Source organism: Capsella rubella, unplaced genomic scaffold (genome assembly GCF_000375325.1).
Source record: "Capsella rubella cultivar Monte Gargano unplaced genomic scaffold, Caprub1_0 scaffold_5, whole genome shotgun sequence".
Taxonomy (NCBI): Eukaryota; Viridiplantae; Streptophyta; class Magnoliopsida; order Brassicales; family Brassicaceae; genus Capsella; species Capsella rubella.
The window spans coordinates 6,135,628-6,146,924 of NW_006238919.1; the positions used below are offsets into that span (position 1 = coordinate 6,135,628).

At 33.4% G+C, this 11,297-nt stretch overlaps 3 protein-coding genes across 3 annotated transcripts in view; all 3 read left to right on the forward strand.

Moving 5' to 3' along the window:
* Positions 1 to 11,297, forward strand: part of LOC17887200 (probable disease resistance protein RPP1) — a 50,913-nt gene that overhangs the window by 13,931 nt on the left and 25,685 nt on the right. The window lies entirely within an intron of this gene.
* LOC111830757 (probable disease resistance protein RPP1) lies at positions 2,564 to 3,246 on the forward strand. The gene has a single exon (XM_023783518.1). The coding sequence runs from the start codon at positions 2,734 to 2,736 to the stop codon at positions 3,244 to 3,246; it is 513 nt and encodes a 170-aa protein (XP_023639286.1). The 5' UTR covers positions 2,564 to 2,733.
* LOC17887143 (probable disease resistance protein RPP1) lies at positions 5,605 to 9,415 on the forward strand. Its single transcript, XM_023783120.1, has 5 exons — positions 5,605 to 6,678; positions 6,766 to 6,845; positions 7,162 to 7,561; positions 7,628 to 8,825; positions 9,189 to 9,415. The coding sequence occupies exons 1-5, from the start codon at positions 5,605 to 5,607 to the stop codon at positions 9,413 to 9,415; spliced, it is 2,979 nt and encodes a 992-aa protein (XP_023638888.1).

The window sequence follows — 11,297 nt, forward strand, 5'->3', positions numbered from 1 at the left end:
TGTCTCTGCTACATTTATCATCATGTATGTTTCTTTGTGCAAGTCTTCCATAGTTTGTGCGTGATTCTTGTTTTCTTTTTATGCTTTTCCGCCAGTGCTAATATTATGCTTTACTGTCAAACTTTATCATTGAAAGTTTCATTCTTTTGTTGTTTGTATTTCTGCTAAGAAGCTAATAACTTGCAAGCACACTAATATTTTTTTTGTAAGGCAAAACTTGTATATATGTGCTTGATGAGAAAATGTCGATTGATATTGTTTTCCTTACAAAATTAGCATTTTAGTACAGATGGTTAGCACGCTTGATTTTAATAATACACTGATTTTTTCGCTATGCATTCCTAAATGTGTAGTTTATACTCTTCCTACTCTATTTCATGCTTTTGCAGATGGCATTTGAACTCTATGGTATGCTGGCTGGGAATGTGTTAGTCCTATGACTGGGGAAAATGTGAAGCCAGCTTATGGAGGCGAAGAAGATGCATTCTTGATCGGAAAGTTTTGACTCCAAAATCTATGAAGTGATTCAGATGGTATGGCTTAAATTTTGAGCTTTTCCTTTTGCTTTTAGCATTTTTGCTTGTTAGTATTCTTATTTACGTAATTGTACCATTCACAGGAGGCTCAAAGAAGCAAAAAAAGGCAAGTCTAAGCACTCGCAGTGGAGGAACTAGGATGATTTGAATGAATACTTTTTTGGTGATATATTTATCTAACTGCTTTCACGCAATCATAAAGGTCTTTATAATTGGTTTATATTGGTCAGTTGATTGTTTTCGGTTAGGTTGGCACAGTGCCAAGCTGTTGCTAACATGAAGTTTACATATGTTGTATCATGTCAACAATATGGTATCCATAAACGATCTGGTGATCCTCGTGCACAGGATATATTGAGGCTTATGATTGACGAGGTATGCAGAACAATCCTATTTTCTTGTCATTTGTTAACTTGTTTTGAACTTATGGCTTTGCTGACAGTTGGCAGATACCTGATTTCTCCGCGTTGCAAACATTGATCTGAGGTGGAAGAACCAGTGCAATTTGTTATGTCGTTGAAAATATTCGCGCGTGTTAGATAAGCCCGTCCAGAAGGTGCTGCTAAATGCTGAAATTTGTTCTGATTTTCTTAGTAAAAGCTGAATCATGTATTGTATAAAGTTTAGTTAAATGGCTACCTAATGTGTTATACACCTTTGTTAATTCGTATAAGTTCTGCCTCTAGAAAACATACATCTTGTGCCAAGTTTAGTTTTACTGTTATATTTGCTATGTCATGTTCATTTGTGTTACTCTAGGATCATGAACTAGCTCTTATGGATGCAATCGCAAAGCTTGAAGAAATATCAGACGGAGAGAGCGGTAATATTTTGATAGGGCCCTTCTAAAATCTCCTCAGGTTGGCATCTTTTGTCTGCTCTTTGGACCAATGTGTTTTGTTAAAAATGTGAATGCGGTTTAAATGCAGAGATGATGGAGCCGAAGCATTAGACTTGCTAATAAGGTGTTGTAGATGGTGGTGGCAAAATCTGAATTGATGAGAGGGAGATTTCGAAACTTGTATGGATGGCAAAATGTATTTTGTTTAGGGGGAGGACTGGAATTGATGAAACTGATCTAGAGTAAAGATATGTATTAGCAAACTCGTATTCACATCCATTATCCATATATGGTCTTGATAAACAGAAATGTCAAGAGTGATTCATAAGATACTTAAAAAGCAATAAACAGTGGACAAAAGTAGACGATACGTTGAGGTGACGAGAGATAAGGCAGACCTTGCATCTGAAGTTACGTTTACACTTTCTTATCTCCTTTTGAAGATGACTGATCATAGTATAGAACCAGTTACGTTGTTCAGGATGGTTGATTAATATCTCTAGCATTGCCTCCAAAAGTGCCTTGACTTGCACCATTTGCTTCTCTATGTTTTTATCATCGTTGATTAATATCTCTAGCAGCACCTTTCAACGGACTTGATCTGCACAAACACACATCTCAGACGTTTTCAATTGCAATTCATTAATGAATTTAACCACTAGAGATCTATCAAAATGGTTGGTTTTAGTCTATAAGACTTTATAGCCACTGTCACCACCAAGTAGCCTTTCGTTCCAGAATTGTATTGTTTTGTTTGGACAAAACTCAAATGGAAACTTGAATCTTTGTCTGTAACTTGGTCTGCTGTTTCTTTTGCAGGTACTGGACTTGCTTGAAGATGCTTGTGCGCCTTTGCTGGACAGTATCACCGTGTAAAGTTGATGATACTGCTTTGCACTTAAAACTGAGAGAGTTCTTTTATTCTCTTACTACATTTGTAAACATCTTAGCAATTTAAGAGTATGAGAAATGATGTGAAGCTTGAATCTGTGACATTTATTTCTTCTTCCCTGAACCTTGTTAAACTGTACATATTCTTAAGATAAGATTTGTATTCTATCTATCATTCAATATTATTAGAAGAGAAAGAGAAAAAAAAAAAAAAAAGAAGAAGAATGTGTGGACGTAAAGTGTTGTTGTTTGAGATGTTTATCTTATCATTTCTGAGTATTGTGGGACAGTGATTTTGTCGTTAGCAAACATTTTCCACGAAATCTCACCATATTTTCCTGGAAACATCCATAGAGTCTTCTGTGTCAGTAGAGTCTTCGACAGTCACACAAAGCCTCTTGTTCATTGTTAAAATCCTTGCTCCATCCATCTCTAGAAATCCTTGCTCCATCTTTTACCATACTAATGGATTCTTCTTCTTTATCTCTTTTATCTCCTCAAACATCTTTGTCTCGAAACTGGAAACACGATGTTTTCCCCAGCTTCCACGGGGAAGATGTCCGAAGAACCTTTCTTAGTCACATCATGGAATCATTCAGAAGTAAGGGAATCGACCCATTCATTGATAATGATATACAGAGGAGTAAGCCGATAGGTCCTGCACTCGTAGAAGCTATCAAAGGATCAAAGATCGCGATCGTCTTGCTCTCCAAGAACTATGCTTCTTCTTCGTGGTGTCTTGATGAGTTGGCAGAGATCATGAAATGCAGGGAACTATCAGGTCAAACAGTCATGACTATTTTCTATGAAGTGGAACCAACTGAAGTAAGGAAGCAGATGGGAGATTTTGGAGAAGCCTTCAGACAAACTTGTAAAGATAAAACACAAGATCGTACTGAGATATGGAGAAAAGCTTTGGAGGATGTGGCCCAAATCGCTGGATATCATTCTAGCAATTGGTTCGTCCTCTTGATTTAATACTCTCCTTAATTAATTAATACTAGATTCTAACACGGGTTGATTTGTATTTAGTAATTTATTTTATATATATTTTAGAATAGAGATTTAATATATTATAATATTATAGTAAGTATTAAGTAAAATGATATTGATTTTTTTTTGTTAGTCCTAAATTATAATATTAGACTGATGAATTTTGTTTTAATATTTCTTGAAAATTACTTTATTTATGATACCAACCACAAAATGAAATTGAATATAATTAAGAATCCATGTTTTCATTTAGAATATCAATTTGCACAATCTATTATTCCTTATTTTCAAAATTGTTTACACAATAAAAATTTTAAATATTTAGATGTATCAAATCTTATTTGAACTTAATCATCATATAATTTAACCAGACATATATTATTATAAGAACCACAAATCTTTCTATCATATAATACATTACATTAAATATTCCAATTTAAACTAATTTATTGAAATATAATTACTCAAGTCTGAATGTTTGACCCATTACAATTATTTATTCATTGATTTAAAAATTTATTTTCTTTATTAAAAAATATAAATCATGGTATATGCTGAAAAATCTAATTTTTTTTATTATACGGATAAGATGATAATTTATTTGTTTCACATAACATAAAAGGGAGATTTCCACAATAACATTATACAAATACCCTCTCTTGGTGTCCATTTTCAAAAATACCCTATTCAATGTACAAAATGAATAAATTACACTCTTTTATTATAACCCATGATGAAAAAAGAATATTATTTCCAACAAAAAGAATATTCATTCCAAAAATTTTTCCGCCAAACAAATTCCGGCCATAATATTTCCAGAATTCTTTAAAAACCTTGTACATATTTTTAAAACCCTTAAAAAATCCTTTAAAACCCCTTATAAATCTTTTAAAAGTCATACAAAACCTTTAAAAACTTTAGAAAACCTTTTAAAACATTTGTAAATCATTTTATAACATTTATAAACACTTGTAAATCCCTTTAAAACCCCTTATAACCGTGGTAAATATTTTAATAAAAACTTTTGTAAACTTCTAAGACCCTTTTAAAAACCCTTGTAAACCCTTTAAAAGTCTTTGTAAACCCTTGAAAAACCTTTGTAAACTTCTAAAACCCTTTAAACCCCCTTGTAAATCATTTAAAACTATTTTTAAATCCTTTTAAAACCATTTTTAAATTTTTGGCAAGAAATATTTTGGATGGAATATTCCATCCGAAGGAAGGAATCTTCTTTCAACTAGGGGTATAATGGTCATTAAAATTTAAGAGATGGCAAAAATGTATATGGCAAAAAAAGATGGTAGTTTTGCAAAAGGGTATCATAAAAAGATCATTAGTAAGAATTTCTCTACATAAAATCATATAAAAGTGAGAAGTGAAGTATAATGACTAATAAAAATATAAGAGAATTTTTGAGAAATACCCCTTTTTGTGTACCCCTTTTTAAAAATACCCCTCTTTTCTATCCATTTTCAAAAATACCCCTTTTCAAATATGAAAAATTATAACCTTTTATATGGTTAATAAGGTACATCGAATTCATCATTACTACTGGGAGACTAAATCTAAATATCTATAAGGTTTTAAAAGGTTCTAAATGGCATTTATAATGTTTTATAAGGTTTTTAAAAGGGTTACACAGTTTTTATAAGGGTTTTAAATGATTTTAAAAGGTTTTTAAAATGTATTTATATGGTATTTATGAAATATATATATAAATTTACACACATATAAAGATAATTTGTGTTTATAAATATAAGTTTACTTATATGTTTTTGATAAATTTCAAAATTTATAGTGACTTTTTGATAAAATTAGAAAGAGGGGTATTTTTAAAAAGTGGTATTGGAAAAGGGGTATTTTTGAAATTCCCCAAAATATAATATGGTAAATTACATATCAAATTTTATATGTGCATTTTGATTGGTTGTATTCTAAAAAATATATATATATATATATTTGTTTCTGTAATTTAATTAAATTTTATAAATTAGTTTTTGACATTTTTACTCATATGATATTTAATTTAATGCATATTATAATTTCCTCTTCTTTTTTTTAACCGTTGTTGTAAAAACTAAAATAAGTTGTAATTTGATAGAATTTGTATTGGCACTATATTGTAGTTAAGTAACTTTTTAAATTGTGTACTTCCATCTTATTAATACGTGGATTTCTTTTTACAGTTTATTTGTCACTTTAAAAAAATAGCACAAAAAATACATATGTTTTGGATATGTATCAGAATTTATCATCACTTTTTAACAATTATACTTACTATCTTTCAATGTTAGGGTCAATGAAGCGGCTATGATTGCAAAAATAACAACTGATGTTTCAAACATGTTGAATAGCTCCACACCATCAAGAGATTTTGATGGTTTAGTAGGGATGAAAGCTCATATGGAAGACTTAGAACCGTTACTAAGCTTAGATTTGGATGAAGTAAGGATGATTGGGATTTGGGGGCCACCTGGGATTGGTAAGACGACCATCTCCAGAGTTCTGTTTAACCGAGTCTCTAACAGATTCCAACTTGCCGCAATCATGGTTAATATCAAAAGCTGCTATCCAAGACCTTGTTTGGATGATTATAGTGCAAAATTGCAACTACAAAACCAAATGCTGTCCCAGATGATCAATCAGAAAGAAATCACGATATCTCATTTAGGGGTGGCAAAAGAACGGTTAAAAGACAAGAAAGTGTTACTTGTTCTTGATGATGTGGATCATGTACAACAACTAGAGGCCTTGGCGAAAGAAAATCAATGCTTTGGTCCTGGAAGTCGGATTATAATCACAACAGAAGATCAAGGAATTTTAAACTCCCATGGGATCAATCATATATACAAAGTGAAATTTCCATCAAATGATGAGACTTTTCAAATCTTTTGTATGCATGCCTTTGGTCAGAAAAACCCATATGAAGGCTTCTATGAGCTTGCTCAGGAAGTTGCATACCTTGCTGATAAACTCCCTTTGGGATTGAAGGTTCTAGGCTCCGCTTTGAAAGGAAGGTCCAAGCTAGAGTGGGAAAGGACACTACCAATGTTAAAGACCAGTCTTAATGGAGAAATAAAGAGCATTATAAAGTTCAGTTACGATGCCTTAGATGATGAATATAAATATTTATTTCTCTATATAGCCTGCTTTTTCAACGACGAAGATCAACATAAAGTGGAAGAGATTCTTCCAAAGAAGTTCTTGCATGTGACGAAAGCTGGTATTCATGTCTTAGCTGAGAAATCTTTCATATCTTTTGACAATATTACCGGATATATACATATGCATGCTGTGCTAGCACAATTCGGAAGAGAGATTTCTCGTAAGCAATTCGTCCACACTGATCAGAACTCAAAATATCAGCTTTTGATTGATAAAAAAGATATCTCTGAAGTGCTTAGTAATGATAAAACTGTAAGTTTTTTGCCTTACAAATTGAGTTTATTTGATAACTAACTATGTTATCTACTTATCTTTTTCTTTTTTTTGGCTCTTTTTTAGGATGATAGACGGTTTATAGGCATGCATTTATCTATGACTGAGAAAGAATTGAAGATAAGTAAGAAAGCACTTAAAAGAATGTCAGATCTCGAAATCGTAAGAATCACGGGTGTGTGTATTTCTCAGTTTGAGAGACTGCACTCACTTTTGTATCATTCTCAAAAGATTAGATTACTGGATTGGAGTGGTTTCAAAAGTAAATGTTTGCGATCTAGTTTTAATTCGGAGTCTCTCGTCGAACTACGTATGAGGCCTAGCAAGCTTAAGAAGCTATGGAAAGGAACTAAAGTAAGTAATTTTGATTTAAATAATTCAATTTTCAAAACCATTTTCTTATATTTCTATAATCTCATTAATTTGTATCGGTAAAAATATATAATGTTTAACAAACTCCAGCTTTATAAACCAATCCTGTCATCATTTTCTTATTGTTTCAATGCAGCAACTTAAAAATCTCAAGTGGATGGATTTGTCTTTTTCTAAAGATCTGAAAGAGCTTCCCGATCTTTCAACCGCAATTAATCTTGAAGAGTTAAATCTCATTTGTTGTGGGAGTTTAAGGAAGCTTCCTTCTTCTATTGGGAATGCAACCAATCTCCAGAAATTAGACCTCTCTCAATGCTCAAAGCTGGTGAAAATCCCTTCTTCTATTGAGAATTTGACCAATCTCCAGAAATTAGATCTCTCTAATTGCTCGAATCTTGTGGAGCTTCCCTATATTGGGAATGCAACTAAACTCGAGAAGTTGAATCTTTGGAATTGTTCAAGTCTTGTGAAACTCCCGTCTTCTATAAATGCCACTAATCTCAAGGAATTGAATCTAGAAAATTGTTCACGTGTTTTGGAGCTGCCTGCTATCGAGAATGCGACTAAACTTGAGGTATTGAATCTCGATAATTGCTCAAGTCTACTAGAGCTCCCTGCTATCGAGAATGCGACTAAACTTGAGGAATTGGATCTCAATTATTGCTCAAGTCTACTCGAGCTCCCTCCTTCTATTGGAACTGCCAAAAATCTCAAGTATTTGAATGTTAGTGGATGTTCAAGTCTCGTGAATCTCCCCTCCTCTATTGGAGATCTCACTAATCTCGATTATTTGAATCTATCTCACTGCTCAAATCTGGTGGAGCTTCCTTCTTCCATAGGGAACCTTCAGCGATTGCGTTATTTGAGAATGAGAGGATGCTCAAAGCTAGAGGCTCTTCCAACCAACATCAACTTGAAATCTCTCGGTATTCTTGATCTCACAGATTGCTCGCAGTTGAAAAGTTTTCCTGAGATCTCCACAAACATTAAGGAGCTGTCGCTCACCGGAACTGCAATAAAAGAAGTTCCTTTGTCGATCTTGTCGTGGTCTCGTCTTTCTTATTTCCGTATGTCATACTTTGAAAGCCTCAAGGAATTCCCGCATGCTCTTGACATCATCACGGAGCTGCAGTTGAACGAAGATATACAAGAAGTTGCTCCATGGGTCAAGGAAATGTCTCGTTTACGTGAACTTGGACTCCACAACTGCAAGAATCTGGTATCACTCCCCCAATTTTCAGATTCCCTATGTGACATAGATGCAGACAATTGTCAATCCCTTGAGAGGCTCGATTGTTCCTTTAACAATCCAGAGATCCGTCTTAAGTTCAGGAACTGCTTCAAACTGAATCAAGAAGCCAGAGATCTCATCATGCACACATCCACTTCTAGATATGCGGTGTTACCAAGTAAACAAGTGCCTGCCTGCTTCAATCACCGAGCTACTGCTGGAGGTTTATTGACAATCAAGTTAAATGAGTCGCCTCTTCCTAAATCTTTGAGATTTAAGGCTTGCATCATGCTGGTTAATATTAATGAAGAATCGGTTGATGATTCGATGCATGTAGATATTGAAATCATGGACAAACAGAATGATCTCAAAGTTCGGTGTACACCAAGCGGCCATTACATATATCGATTTTTAACAGAGCATATCTACATATTTGAAGTTGAAGCAGAGGATGTGACTTCCACCGAGCTTCTCTTTGAGATCGGAATAGGCTATAATAAGAAGTGGAAGATCGGAGAATGGGGTTTATATCAAATCTTGGAGGTTCCTTAGTGTTAATGAACATGATAATGAAGGGCAACGATGGAGGAGGTTTGGAAAATTTTATGCCATTTTCGTCTTAAATTAATATAAATAAGATTGTGTAATGTTATGTTTAATTGAAACAAATTGCAGATAAAGAAGGAGCTGTAGCAACTGAGGGAGAATATGAAAACCCAAAACTGGAGGAGCTGTAGCAACTTTTGAAACTCTTGTTTAATTTGAACAATTAGTGAATGATGTTTTTGGGATTTTGGTTTTGATGTTGAAGTAAAGAGATGTTGAGACTTTGATCCAAGAAAAAGAAACTATTCAACTTTATACAGGAATTGTGTGGCTTGATTAGTATCTCCGAGAAAGGATTTGCAATTTTTGAGAAAGCCTCTGGATGCACAAGAGGGCGTTCTTGGTGACCTCAGCGTTGTTGTCACTCGTTCTTTTGCCTTGAGGGCTGTTACGATCACTCTCCCCGCTGCGTGGTACTGTATGAATTGTGAGAGATCAAAGCATGCCACCGCCAATGATCTTGGATCACTTGACGTGTCCAGCATCGTGAGGAGGATCGGACCCTGACTATCTGCATCCAGACAGGTTTTAAAACGTGATTAGGAGGACCAATCGATAAAGAAATATTATTCTCGACCAAGTAAGAAGGCACAAGGATCAACATAACAGAGCAGAGACCAAACTTGTCTGGAACCAGTCTGCTTTGCGCCCTTTGATTCCCGAAACAGGTTTAAAGAAGTCATACCTGGAAGTCATTGTCCTCAAAGCTTGTGACGTTATCACGCCAGAAAATGGCCTCTTTGTGCATTGGGTTCCACTCAAGATGGCCAAGAAGAACCTCTTGCTTATACTTGTCAAAGGAACTTAATTTCCTTGATCTTGTCTTTTACGCCTTCTTCTAGTTGGTTCAATGCATCCAACAAGTCTTTAAAGTTCAAACTTTTCTAAAAGTCACTTGCTTAAAGATGCATGTGTGTGAGTCTTTGCTGGATAGTATCACTTTGAAAAGTTGATGATATATGTAAGTTTACAAGTCTTACTTTGTTGGCGTTGCACATCAGTGATGTCAATAGTAAGAGATTATATGACATGAAGCTTTAATCTTTTGTTGGTGTTTACTTTGGAAAACCTAATTGTCATATCATTATCTAATATACACGATTGGTTAATTGTGATTATTGGAATAACAAAGCAAGGTACATTAAGTTTCTCTGCATTATAGTAAAGCTTCTGAACATTGCCACGAGGCTTGACTTCGTTGAGTAAACTTTATGTATTGGTGCTTGGAGTTTGGACACTTAAGCAAATCTACACTAAAACTGTAGCCAATAATATCACATGGCATATGAGAGATTGAGAAAGACTTGAAATACCATAAAGTTTAAAACTTAATTATAAGAAAATGCACATTAATCATTATTTTAATTTTATTATCAAGTTGTACAGCAGTAGTTGCAGGTTTTAGGTGTTAAGATTTGCAATTTTTTCCATTGATCCAAGCTTTATGCTCTTTTGTATCTCTTTCTTTATGGATTCTTAATAGACATATCTGCAGAAAGTTTTGGTACTTTTTTTTGTTTTGCTTTGCTCTGTTTAATTTTATACTTTACTTGCTTGATGATAATATTAATCTGCAGATTCAACTAGCCTTACTTGGCTGCTAAGTAACAATTTTGATGTTCAGACAACAAAGCTTTCGAATGAGAGACATTGTAAAATGTTTAACTATAACAAACCTATTTGTTAGATCAGAATCCAAAAGAAGCTGTGCGTTTGCAAAAGACTACAAAGACTCTTTGGAGCGTACAGACACATATATACAAACTACAAAGTGTTGATACTCTTTTATGCCAAATATAAAAAGTTAAAAATCTGTAATTTAATTGCGTATCCTGATTAAAAAAAAAAACAAAAAAAAAGAGAAATAGGGGACGAGCTTGAAGAATTTTGTAATTTGGTTCAAATAATTTCGATATATAAATTCTTATATTGAATTATAATAAAGTTAGGTTTTGGAATTTGCATTGATGAATTTTGGTTATGTTCGACTTACATATATACTAGATTTGGACCCGCACATACGTGCGGGATTGATTTCAAAAACAAAATTTGTTATAAAATTTTCAAATATATTATGTACGTACGGGATTATGTTTGTAAACGTAACTTTTAGGAATGTTATTAACATTTATAATCTAAACCAGTATCAAGTAAATATTTGTTTTTTTTTTTTTAAATTAGGTTAAACAAAAAATACAACCGATTTAGTTTTATTAAAGACAGTTGTACTTGTACCTTAAAAAATAGTAAAACAATTGTAGTTTGTCAATTTCGGGACATAAATCTTGTCTCGTGCGTCTTAATATGTCATGTTTTTCCATTCCATAAGCATTTTAATTATTTACCCATTTGAGATTGTATATTTTAGTCAAACATATAAGAAAATGGG

What these genes read in the sequence shown, in the direction of transcription:
- LOC17887143 (XM_023783120.1), top strand. Translation starts at nt 5,605, where the DNA reads ATGTTGAATAGCTCCACACCATCAAGAGATTTTGATGGTTTAGTAGGG. An exon ending in TGCTTAGTAATGATAAAACT is followed by an intron (nt 6,679 to 6,765) that starts GTAAGTTTTTTG and finishes GCTCTTTTTTAG; the next exon opens with GATGATAGACGGTTTATAGG. An exon ending in AAGAAAGCACTTAAAAGAAT is followed by an intron (nt 6,846 to 7,161) that starts GTCAGATCTCGA and finishes AACAAACTCCAG; the next exon opens with CTTTATAAACCAATCCTGTC.
- LOC111830757 (XM_023783518.1), top strand. Translation starts at nt 2,734, where the DNA reads ATGGATTCTTCTTCTTTATCTCTTTTATCTCCTCAAACATCTTTGTCT.